This window comes from Mustelus asterias, chromosome 11 (assembly GCF_964213995.1).
Source record: "Mustelus asterias chromosome 11, sMusAst1.hap1.1, whole genome shotgun sequence".
NCBI classification, from domain to species: Eukaryota; Metazoa; Chordata; class Chondrichthyes; order Carcharhiniformes; family Triakidae; genus Mustelus; species Mustelus asterias.
Genome location: NC_135811.1, coordinates 91047336 through 91059583, shown reverse-complemented (window position 1 = coordinate 91059583; position 12248 = coordinate 91047336). Strand labels below are relative to the sequence as shown.

General features: G+C 42.7%; 2 protein-coding genes across 4 annotated transcripts in view; both read right to left on the bottom strand.

Annotated features, from left to right (window-relative positions):
- LOC144500659 (galactoside alpha-(1,2)-fucosyltransferase 2-like) overlaps window positions 1–11698 on the bottom strand; it is a 55912-nt gene extending 44214 nt beyond the window's left edge. For both annotated transcript variants that reach the window (XM_078223954.1, XM_078223953.1), the window contains exon 1: window positions 11619–11698. The gene's annotated coding sequence lies outside the window, so the exon portion shown is untranslated. The remainder of the gene's footprint in view (window positions 1–11618) is intronic.
- Window positions 5286–11755, bottom strand: LOC144500660 (galactoside alpha-(1,2)-fucosyltransferase 2-like). 2 transcript variants are annotated; one of them, XM_078223956.1, is made up of 2 exons: window positions 11619–11755; window positions 5286–7790 (listed from the first exon to the last, which is right to left on the bottom strand). In XM_078223956.1, the coding sequence occupies exon 2, from the start codon at window positions 7727–7729 to the stop codon at window positions 6662–6664; it is 1068 nt and encodes a 355-aa protein (XP_078080082.1). In that variant the 5' UTR covers window positions 7730–7790; window positions 11619–11755; the 3' UTR covers window positions 5286–6661. The 2 variants fall into 2 exon arrangements, with proteins under 2 accessions (XP_078080082.1, XP_078080081.1); XM_078223955.1 differs by having other exon boundaries at window positions 6602–7790; window positions 11644–11745.
- Window positions 11756–12248: the final 493 nt, after the last annotated feature.

Below are 12248 nucleotides of genomic sequence, written 5' to 3'. Positions count from 1 at the left end.
GGGTCCAGCCAGATCGCGGATGTGGGAAGTGTCCCATGCTGGGTCAGCCTGATTTGATTTGATTTGCTTTATTATTGTCACATGTATTAGTATACAGTGAAAAGTATTGTTTCTTGCAGGGGCTATACAGACTAAGCATACTGTTCATAGAGAAGGAAAGGAGAGAGTCCAGAATGTAGTGTTACAGTCATAGTTAGGGTGTAGGGAAAGATCAACTCAAACGATTGATGGTAGCAGGAAAGTCATTGAGTCGGGGTAACTAAAATCATTATGCAGAAGTTAGAAGATGTTTTAATTCTCCTGTTTCTATTCGCGTAACCCTGGTGGAACCTTCCAAAATGAATATTTTAACTCACTTTTTCAGATAGGTCTCGGTTCAGTGCATTTGCCCAGGGATGTTAACACTTCTGGACAATTGCAAATACCTACCTGGGAATTTCTGAGAGGGATTCCCCAGCACATCTTTGGGATATCATCCTAACTACAGGACTCCTTCCACCTCACCATGGAACTGCCTCACTCACACAGAACCCTCCTCCACACACACTCAACCACTCCCCCAAGTATGAGCAACCCTCCCCCAGGTCGTACCCCATGAAACTTCATCTCCTCCCTCAGCACTGCCCGGGCATTGCCACGGCATTGCATAGTGCCAGATGGCAGGTCCCAGGGAGTGGGGGACGGGGGGGATGGTGTGGGAGCATGCAGTGCCCGAGCAATGTCAGGGAGCAGTGCACGGACTTGACCCTCTTCCCTTTGGGAGCTGTATTCACCCATGTTCCTCCAGTGGGTTCTGCTTCTACACTGTGGGGGCCATTTCCTGATTCAGTCAGCATGCCCTCATGCCAATGTCAATGGAAAATTTAACAATGGACAATGAACAGTGAGTGGCTTGGAGGGGAACTATTACCACTATCAGCAAGTTCCCTCCAAGCCACTCACCATCCTGACTTGGAAATTGTTGGTAGGGTACCCTGCAGTGACCAGGACTGTCAAGAAAACTCAGTCTCACGATGTCAGCGTTTTCTGTATAAAGACATAACTTTATTAAACCAGCGGCCACTGGGAAATCATCAAAAAAGGTGAATCAGCTCTGACATAGAGCATTAAAACCTCTCCAATGATTCTAACAATATAATCAATAAACAAATCAATTACAGATTTTTCTTATCAATCATTCCTGCCTTACAATAACTTTAAATCAATCATCTTCAAAATACATAAATCAAGAGTGATGCCTGTCAAATACCTCTGGCCAATTGCATTCCACTCCTCAACATAATGGTATTTTATTAGTCCGTGAAATCCGGAAGCTAACTCCTGTCATGGCTGATCCTCACATCCTGGTTGCCTAGAAACCGAAGACGCTCAGCCCAGAGTTCAAATTAACATTCTCACAGGTTCCCTTAAAGTCTACTGTCCAACCAAACAAACTCGTGACATCACATCTGGGCACCAGTCCATCGTTTCTGGACCGTGAATGAGTCCTATTCATCAAATGTGATTAAGTGTTCTAACTGTTTTCCCATCCGAAACTTTAACTGATAAGACTTGTATATTTCCAAGGTTCAAATATTCTATTTAAGTATGGCTTCACCCTAATGACTTTTACCAGGATGCCTTGTGGTAAAATGCTTTTTCACCAAAGTGAACAATACTCCTTAAAATCAGTAATAATACATTAAAAATCTCAGCATTTATATTTTGCGATCACAATCACTTATTTGAATCAATCTCTGCATCTCATATGTGTAAATTGCTTCTGGTTTGTTTATTGTAAAGTCATTTAACTGAATGCTGCTAGTTCTGTCCGTGCCTTAATGTGTACTGATCTGAAATATCTCACTAATCTTATTGCCCCACTTCAGAAATATATCGGCCGTTCCTTCGCAGTCGCTGGGTCAAAATCCTGGAATTCCCTCCCTAACAGCATTGTGGGTCAACTCACAGCATGTAGACTGCAGCGATTCAAGATGGCAGCTCACCACCAACTTCTCAAGGGCAACTAGGGATGGGCAATAAATGCTGGCCAGCCAGCGACGCCCATGTCCCACGAATGAATAAAAAAATAAATAACATGGGGAGATTTTCAGGCCAAAAGGCCTAATAATGATATTTAAATGTATTCGAATAAGATCCTGACATTCAACGCCTGGATACCTGTTACGTCATTGGCGGGGTAGTGGGGGAGGGTGAGTGGGAATCAATTGCGGAAACACGTCAGCATAGAAGCTCTTTTGGGACTCCCAGGGGATATTTTGTTCAACAGTTGACTTGCATGTGTAAACAGAGAAAATTTTTAGGTTGACAGCTTCTGCATGTTTTCATGGGCAGCACCGTGGCACAGTGGTTAGCACTACTGCCTCAAAGCACCAGTGACCTGGGTTCGAATCCAGCCTCGGGTGACTGTCTGTGTGGAGTTTGCACATTCTCCCGTGTCTGCGTGGGTTGCCTCCAGGTGCTCTGGTTTCTTTCCACTGTCCAAAGATGTGCAGGTTTGGTTGGTCGGCCATGGTAAATTGCCCTATAGTGTGAGGAGTTCTAGCAGGGGTCAAGAGTATAGGGCCTGGGTGGAATTGTGGTCAGTGTAGACTAGATGGACTGAATGGCCTCCTTCTGCACTGTAGGGATTCTTTGATTCTATGAAATACGTGGGATCACGGGAAAGGGCCTGGGTGGGATTGCTGTTGGTGCAGGCTCAAAGGGCTGAATGGCCTCCTTCTGCACTGCAGGGATTGTATGATCATGACTCAACCAATGACCGATCCAAGAAGCCAGGTTGATAAATGCTGGGGAGCAAAATATTGTCTAATGTTGAGAGCTCTTACTGAACAACATTTGTTGCCTCAATATTGGCTGCTGGTGAGAGAATTTGAGAAACATATTTATTTCATCATGTGGGGATTGTAATGTGGATTCCCAAGTTGTCATTTTCAACAAAGAATCTTCACAATGTTCCTGTTAAACTGCAGCCTGTCACTATTCATAATCGCTGTGACAATACCCTCCCGAATTCATCGACGAGTTCTTCTCAAATCAATCAAGAACTGTGACAGTGTCACACATGCAAGCAGGAATAGTTGTACAATTGAATAACAGGTAACATATTCAAACAGAAAGTTATTTCTTTCTAGGAAGTGATCTCCACAGAACATCTGCCAGTAATTTAAAACATTACCAATAATTTATGAATTAAATTGCACGTAGGTCTGAATTTCACATTCCACCCTGGATCATTACAACCGGTTCATTCAATAATTTTCATGGAACATTATTTAAATAACATCTTTGCACACTTATAGAAGCAGTAAATAAACGATTGAACATTATTAATCAATCAGAAATTGTACCAGACATTATGTTATTGAACATAAAGTCTGCAATTGATGAAAGCACAAACCTAATATGCAGGTGATTGTCCAACCATGAGGGATTTTTGCCAATGCTAATTAAAATTAAAATGTTACCGTTATAAAAACTACTGTGGATCACTGTGTCAAATTTTATCTTCAGCTGTTTGTGTGACGGAAGCTTTACTTGTACGACAGTAATTATTTGTGACAAAAGCCTTGATGGTCTCTTTGGTTACTTTTCATCTGTCAATTCTTGTCATGTTCGTATAACTGAACATATTTAAAAAGCTGTTACATAAGTCAATTTTAAAATCACTGTTCAGATCGAATGGACAGAAAAATCATGAGCTACCCGTATCCTCAATGGGCTTCATTTGTGCCACTCCTCCTTTGTAACATCTGATCACAGAATCTTCCGGGTTCCTCGTCTCAATGATAGGACGAATATATAATTATTGTACACCTGATATTGTTGAAGCAGAGTGCACAAGTGTGCCAAGGTACCAGCAATGACACCTATACAAAGTCACAGTGGAAGAAACCTGATGAGTCTGTCATGCTGCTGGGCTTCTTGTGAATGAAACTGCTGAGGGTAAAGATTAGCTTTAGATTTCACCACCTGCAATTATTGGACAGTGATCTTAAACAAGGAGAGTCATACGGACTGAAAACGTTAATTCTATTTCTACCCCACAGATGTGGAGTTGCCGGCATTGGACAGAGGTGGGCACAGTAGATAGTCTCACAACACCAGGTTAAAGTCCAATAGGTTTATTTGGTAGCACGAGCTTTCGGAGCGCCGCTCCTTCATCAGGTGAGATGTGAGACTACTTACTGTATCTCCACAGATGCTGCCGGACCTGCTGAGCTTCTCCAGCATTTTCTGGTTCCGTTTCAGATTTCCAGCATCTGCAGTATTTAGATTTTGTTTGTGGTCTTGGTCAATGTTGATTTTTGAAAATATGATTCACTTTCTATACCTGATAAACCGATTTTGGAAGGAAAATTATCCATGCATTATAGAAACAGCCCAATCTTTATTTCTAATTAGTTCCATAACAGGAATATAGAAACAGGAGAAAACCATTTAATCCCTCGAGCTTGTTCCACCATCCAATAAGAGCTGATTTTTGAACTAATTCCATAAACCTGACTTTGCCCCTTATCCCTTAATACATTTGCTTAACAGAAATCCATCAAAATCAGATTTAAATTGCAAATATACCCAGCCCCAACTACCATTTGCTGAAGCGAGTTCCAAGCCTATCCTATTCTTTACATGTATAGGTTTTTCCTAACATCCCCCCAGAAATAACTGGTTCGAATATTTAAGCCATGTCCCTTCAAACAGCAGAAATATTTTCTCTCTAAACCCAATCAGCTACCCATAATATCCTGAACACTAAAATCAAATATCCCCTTAATCTTCTCAGTTCTAGGGTACATCACCCTCATGTGCTCAGTCTCCCCTTGGGAGTCCAGTGAGCATTCTAGTAAATCTGCTCTGCACTTCCTCCAAGGTGAATACATTCCTCATAAGATGTGGTGCCCAGGAATAACCACAGTGCTCCAAGTGTGGTCAGACTAGAGGCAGAAATTTGCCTAAAAATGGCAGAGTGTCAGACTCTGATGAAAACCGGCATGTTTCTTCCCTGAGAAATGGTCAGGTTTGATCTCCAATTCTTCTGACACTTTGTCAAAAAAAAGGGGGCCGTGTTTTGTGCCATCATGCCTGAGGGGTGAAGCCAGCTCCACAGAAATCGGGGTGCCCCTTTTAAAAGAAGCCCCAATCTCAACTTTAACAGACAGGACGCCCTTGGACCCCCAACCCCCGCATCAATGTTTCCCAACAATCTCCCTTCCACCATTAATATTCTCTGGCAGATTCCACTCCCCCCCACCCCCCCCAACCCAGTAATTGCCTTGCCCCCAGGTCCTGCCCCATGCCATGGCCAACCTGGCACTACTAGATGGCACTGCCAGGTTGGCACTGCCAAGATGCCAGGTGGTAGTCCAGGGCACTGTCCTGCCATGTCCCTGACCACACACCTGCACTGGAATCCGCCCCCCCGGCACTGTCATCTTGACTGCTGGAGAGCAGTAATGATTCCCGCCTACATGATATCACGGAGCATCTGACGAACCCGGAAGATAAGGTGTTAAATCTATTTAAATTGATGGTAATCAGGTTCATGACCTCATTGGGGCATGATGGTGTCATCACTGGGGTGGGCGAGGGGGGTTAGGAAAGATCTCATTCTGAAATTTCCCTGGCGCAAATCCTATTATTGCCCTCTCACGGTGAATGGGCCCTGTAATTTCTGGCCTCGGATTTGCATAGCTGGAGCATGACTTCAAATCCCTTGAATTCTAGTTTTCTAGATAATAAGGCAATGTGTTGCATTCACAGATCTGAAAGCCAGCATTCCATACAGGTTAATAATCCACCCTGCCAGTTTTCCATCCGAGTGACAAAGGTGAAGTAATTTCTCTACAAGTGAATTGGTGCTAAGCTGTATGTTTTCGATAATTAAGAACTCAATAGGAAAATTTCCTAACTGTTATAAAATCATTAAGAAGTCCCACAACACCAGTTTAAAGTCCAACAGGTATATTTGGAATCATGAGCTTCTGGAGCTGCTCCTTCCCCAAGTGTGTGAGACTCACCTGAGGAAGGAACAGCACTCCAAAAGCTCGTGATTCCAGATAAACCTGCTGGACTTTAACTGATTGTGCCCAGCCCAGTCCCACGCCGGCATCTCCACATCTAGGTTATAAAATCAGAAAATGCTGGACAGAGAAGGTTCGGTAACATTTTCTGGTTTAATTTCAGAACTCCAGCACCTGCAGTATTTTAACATTGCGTGAATAAATATTGTGATTTGAACCATTCTTTCCATAATAGTGTGCAGAACCTTACTTGTCCTATTCTGGAGATAATGTCATTTGACAATGGAGTTAAATTTGCATTCTCTTTCCTGAAGAGAACATCCTTAACATCCAAATGTGTTTGACTGTACATTCCACTGCTGTATTGTCTAGTCAAATATGAACTACATATCATGAAATGCTGTTCGTTCATTAACCCCACAAGCAGAATTGCAACTGAACAATATATACCAGGCAAGAGAATTAGTGCAAAATTTAGTGCAACTTCCAGTGGACATTTTGGACGCTTTGATTTCTGAACTTAACCTTGGTTACTCTCCAGGAGTTAACTTTGGTATTTTCGGGATTGGCAAAGTAATTAAACACAAACCATATAAAATGAATGAGCTTTGAAGACTATAGGACTTGTAGCTCTTGAGCTAATTTGAAGTTTGTTTGGGCAGAAGAGGTGAGAGGTCAGCAGGAATTCCAATCCACTGAGGTAAGAAAGCCGCTTCGTACTTAAATATCTTTAGAAATGGTGATTCTGGCAGAGTGAAGTTTGTGAGGTAAATTGTCTCCCCACCTGCCAGGTAACCAGCCCAATAACCAAATGTCCCTACTGTCATTATAGTGTGGTTACAATGAGCAAGGATAGCAATGTCATTAGCCGGGCTGGATTGCTTTGGATCATCTGAAAAGAAAACATCTCCTTTGGAATTATCAATGTTCTGTTTACACCAATCCATCCCGTTACTCGTCACTGCAAAGACAACATTTTTGTATTTATTTCGGAAGTAAGCCATTGCTGTGTCTAAATATTTCTTATCAGCTATGACTCCTTTCCACATATCTGGCATGACATGTATGTAATCTCCCCTTCGAACATGCACACCGACATATGTCACATTCTTTCGCTCCCCTCCAATGCGTCTCAGGAATGCATTGGCCTGGTCTTTGATGAAGGCATGAAAGGTGAACTCACGGAGAATTTCTTCTCGGATGTGATGATACAAGGTCCAGGAACACGGGTATCCTGAGAGCAAAACACAATCTCCTGGAATATTGAGGTACTGATCCTCCATCCAGTCATTGAGATGATATTCATTCCATGCTATTCTGTTTCTCACATCATCATGGAGGGTTGGAAGGGTAATTTTGAAAATTGGGGCCAGGTAATTGAACATGGCAGGCAAGATGTATGCTTGGTGCCCATTCAATTTTGCCAATGCGTACAGTGTTGCGTACTCCCCCATCTGGTTGCCAAGTCGCCCATCAGATTTAAATGTCCAAATTCCTGTCAACGAATTCCTCACCCTTTTAGACTCATTCGCTGTTTCACATTGCAATGTCATGTTTACATTTTCAAAAAATTGAAGATACCTGGCTGTTATACCGTATTTTGACTGATATCTGTAGATTATGGCAGCTAATGTTATTGAACAGAACAGTGAAAAGGACAACACTTTCTTGCTTTTCCAAAGGCAAACTTTGCTTAATTGAGCCATCTCCACAAATTCTTCACGTTGTGATCCTTTGATTCTGATTTCTTCAATTCAGATGGAGTTTCTGAAAGTATATATACATAGGACAAATGGGTATTATTTTGTTGATATGATTAGCGCCTGACATGAACTGAGTAACACAGCCTCGCATAGTTCCAGATTTGGCATCAGGAGAGAGTGGTATTAATCCACTTTTCCCTGAGGAGGCAAGACCAGGCTGAAAGAGCATGTGAGCCCACCAGAATAGGGTCATTGAGGGCCTCTCTATGTTAATAGGACTGATATCACCATGGCAAGAGCCTGCAGTCTGTTGATGTGCAGTTGGTGAGAAACAATACCAAGAACTGCATCTTGGTGAATGCCCACTATCCTGGCAGCACTCACATTGTTTTTATCTTGCAAGAGTCTGCAATACCCACCACCTTCAGGCCTCCCAGCCACACTACCAAATCACTGCAGAATGACAGGTGTACCCTCCCCACTCATAGTCCTTTCAACCCCTCCCCCTCCCTCCTCCCATGTGAGGCCAGAGGGCCAGCAATGAGATCCATGGAGGTACTTGCAATACTATGGAGCAAACCGTTATGCTCCCAAAGCAGAGATTTTGCTGGGGTCTCTCTGCAATAAAGAACCAAGAGCGTCTCCATGTTTTCAATGTGCTGCTTGCTTTGAAACTATGGTGGCCCAATCACTTCCTCTTGGCAAAAAAGGAAGGTAAAAAAAGAAGCAGAAGGAGGAAAGGGGAGGCTGGATGCACCACATATTTCTCTTTGTTCCAGGGAGCAATTGTCCCTTTAGATTAGGCAAAACTTTAGAATTGGTCAATGGTTCATAGAATTCCTACATTACAGAAGGAGGCCATTCGGCCCATCAGGTCTGTACCGACCACAATCCCACCCAGGCCCTATTCCCGTAACCTTGCACATTTACCCTAGTAATCCCCTGACACTAGGGTCAATTTAGCATGGCCAATCAACCTAACCCACACATCTTGGACTGTGGGAGAAAACCGGAGCACCCGGAGGAAACCACGGGGAGAACGTGCAAATTCCGCACAGACAGTGACCTGAAGCCGGAATTGAACCTGGGTCCCTGGCGCTGTGAGGCAGCAGTGCTAACCACTGCGTCACCATGCCGCTCCGTTACTATGAGTCAGGCTGGCAAAGGGGTATTGAGGGAAGAGCTCAATCTCTGACTTTGTCCAACAGGTACAAAGTGCTTGCTACCTGTGCGGATGAGGAAACGGACTGCATATTGGATGAACGGCAATATTGGCAAAGAGGCCATTCAAGCCGGGAGGGTGAAGAGGAATGTGAGAGTGACAGAAGACAGCATAGTCAGCAGGAATTGACACAGTTCTCCACAGCAAAGAGCAAGTCTCCAGATGGCTATGTCACCTGCCGGGTGCCAGACATCTGCTCAGGGCTGGTGAGGAACTTGCAGTGGACGACAGAGAATCCAGTTGTTGTGGTCCATTTTGGTGCTAACACCACAGCTGTAAATAGGAAAGAGATTTGACGTAGCGAGTGTGACAAACGAGGAACTAAATTAAAAAGCAGAACCTCAAAGGTAGTAATCTCTGGATTTGTACCTGAGCCACATGCCAATTGGCATGGAGTATATAAAATTAGAGAGATCTGCATGGCTTAAAGTCTGGTGCGGCGAATGTGGGCTCCTGTTCAGCACTGGCACTAGTGGTGGGGAATGTGGGGCTGGGCCATTGTGACGGTTTACATTTGAAGTGTGCTGTGACCAGTGTACGAGTGAGTCACATAACTAGGAATATAGATGGGGTTTTATAAAGAAATAGAGGGGGCGAGGGATCAAATGTAGGAAGATGTGGTAAATCAAATGGTGCTGAGACAAAGCAAGAGAGAAGGGTGTTAATATTAGTAAGGAAAAGCAGGAGGTGGCATGAGGGGACAGATAATACAAATCCAAGAATAATTCAGCAGATAAGGCTAAAGGTTACAAAAGTAATAAAAGGACAAAACTAAAGGCTGAATGTACATAGAAATCAAAATAAAACAGATGGAATGCCAAAGCAAATAGAAATGAATAAGGACAATCTGATAACCATGACAGAGAAATGGCTGCCAGGTGACATAGATTGGGGCTTGAATATTGAAGGGTATGTGACATTTAAGATCGATAGGAAGTTAAGACATGGTGCAGGGGTGGGAATCTGTATATTAACATAATAGACAGGAATGGCCTATGTTCGGAAATCATGATGTGGAGATGCCGGCATTGGACTGGGGTAAACACAGTAAGAAGTTTAACAACACCAGGTTAAAGTCCAACAGGTTTATTTGGTAGCAAAAGCTTTTGCTACCATGGAGTAGCATGGAGCATGGTAGCATGGAGCTACCATGGAGTAACAGCTTTTGCATGGAGTGTGGCTTTTGCTACCAAATAAACCTGTTGGACTTTAACCTGGTGTTGTTAAACTTCTTACTATGTTCGGAAAACCAGCATTCTGAAGCAGTTTAGATAGATATGAGAAATGATCCAGGCAAGAGGTCACTTGTGAGAGTAGTGCATAGTCACCCTAACAGTAAGCACATGGTACGACTGGGAATAAAGGAAGAAATAATGGAAATTTGTCAAAAAGGTGCGGTGATAATCCTGGGGGATTTTAACCTTCATATAGAGTGGAAAAATCAGATGGGGAAAGGTAATCTAGATAAAAAATTCATGAGATGCTTTCTGAAGAGATTCTCGGAGCAGCACACTCTAGTAACAACCAGAGAGTAGGCTATACTAAACCTAATATTGTGCAATGAGATCGGATTAATTCATGATCTCACAGTGAAGGCACCTCTTGGTAGGAGCAATCATGATATGATGAATTTTACATTCAGTTTGAAGGAGAGAAGAGTGGGAAGGTCCGTTGACCTCGGGCAGGATTTTATTATTTCGGGACGAGCAAGGCAGTAAAATCCCACCCTGTGGCCTAAAGGGATCAAGGGATATGAGGGGGAAGACAGGATCAGGATTTTGATGATAGGCCATGAGCAGGCTTAAAGGACCGAATGGCCTTCTCCTGCTTTTACTGTCAATGTTTCTACGTTTCTATAGCTGACCCTGCGATTCAGTACTCACATCACAAAGTTTCCCGCTCCCTCACAGACCACTCTTTTTCTGTAATAGACCAGACAGCACCTCCTCGCTCACAACAGAAGATTCCCTCACTAAGTTAGCTTCTGGATTTAAGCATTTGGTCTCGCTGTACTCTATCTCACAGCGTTGTGCCACTTACTTGCTGTAAAACAATCCCATCACACAAAAACCACCACTGAAATCATAAAGATCCTGCTTTATTACAACAAAGCTAAGAAGTAAAATCATTGGCAACTTTGAGCCTTGAACTCGTATGTAGGCGATTATAAATTGACACAGCCTGTGTAGAAGAACAAACTCATTTGTTTGGAAAATGCTTCTGGCGCTGTTAATCCCTCAGAAATGAAACCAACGCCTTTGCCTGAAAAGACCAAGCCATCTTTTGAACAGTCGTTGTCCCTGACTAGTAATGGTGAGAATTGTGCCACAAAGTAAGGATTTAGAAATAGAGAACAAGAAAATCAAATAAAAATGAGCATGAGTGAAATGAAGTTAGGAAGGAGAAATACATTGAGCAAGGTTACTGCATTGCAAACATGTGCCAGCAGAAGGCATATGTTAACAATAAAGTGAAGTACGAAATTTTAAAATGTCAAAAATTGATCAATCGAAATTAGCGCACTAAAGTCAACTTTGGCGATTAATGCAGTAATTTTTTTTTAGCACATTGATTTTCTCAAAGCCTGCGAATTGCAAAAGTTATATTTTCCCTCTTTACCCACATTCAAAACTTTGTTATTCCTTCACTTGTATTTGCAGCGTTACTCACCTCAATTACGTTATCCTCTTTTCACCTTCATTCCTTTGATTTCCTTCCCAGGTTTTCTCTGCCTTTGTCAATGTTCCTTATCATCTCCGTCTGAGAGTTTTTCTTTCCCTGTTTGACTCCACTGCTGCTTTTCGCCAGCCAGATGTATGAAACTGGTTTTACCTACACTGGCAGCAGCTTTAGTCTTAGTGTGGCTCAAATTCAAGGAAATGCTTTAATTTGAAGCAACAGAGACACCAGCAAGCAGGTTGGCAGCCAATGAGCATGGAGTGTTGTTTTTTGCAAGGTAAAAGCAGGAAGTTAAAAGGCTTGAAGCCAATTTCAAACTAACTTTTCAGGTTGGCACAATCAATGCAGGACTATTCTCAGATAGAAGCTAAACTAAACAAACCGTGAATGCTTCTAAAAATTTTAATCACGAAAAATTTGACACCTCACAAATATGAAATGAGCTTTTCATTACCAGTAAGTGTGTTTCACAATAATTGTGAAGTTATTACATCTTTCAAAAACGCAGTTTCACCTGATTTAACTAGGATTTGAATAAGGTGTCTACAGCGAGCCCAAAAGCGTTCAAGTGGAAATTCCTATCAGTGCCTGATCGCAGGGATATTGCAGCCTGACGGAACC

What these genes read in the sequence shown, in the direction of transcription:
- LOC144500660 (XM_078223956.1), bottom strand. Translation starts at nt 7,729, where the DNA reads ATGGCTCAATTAAGCAAAGTTTGCCTTTGGAAAAGCAAGAAAGTGTTG.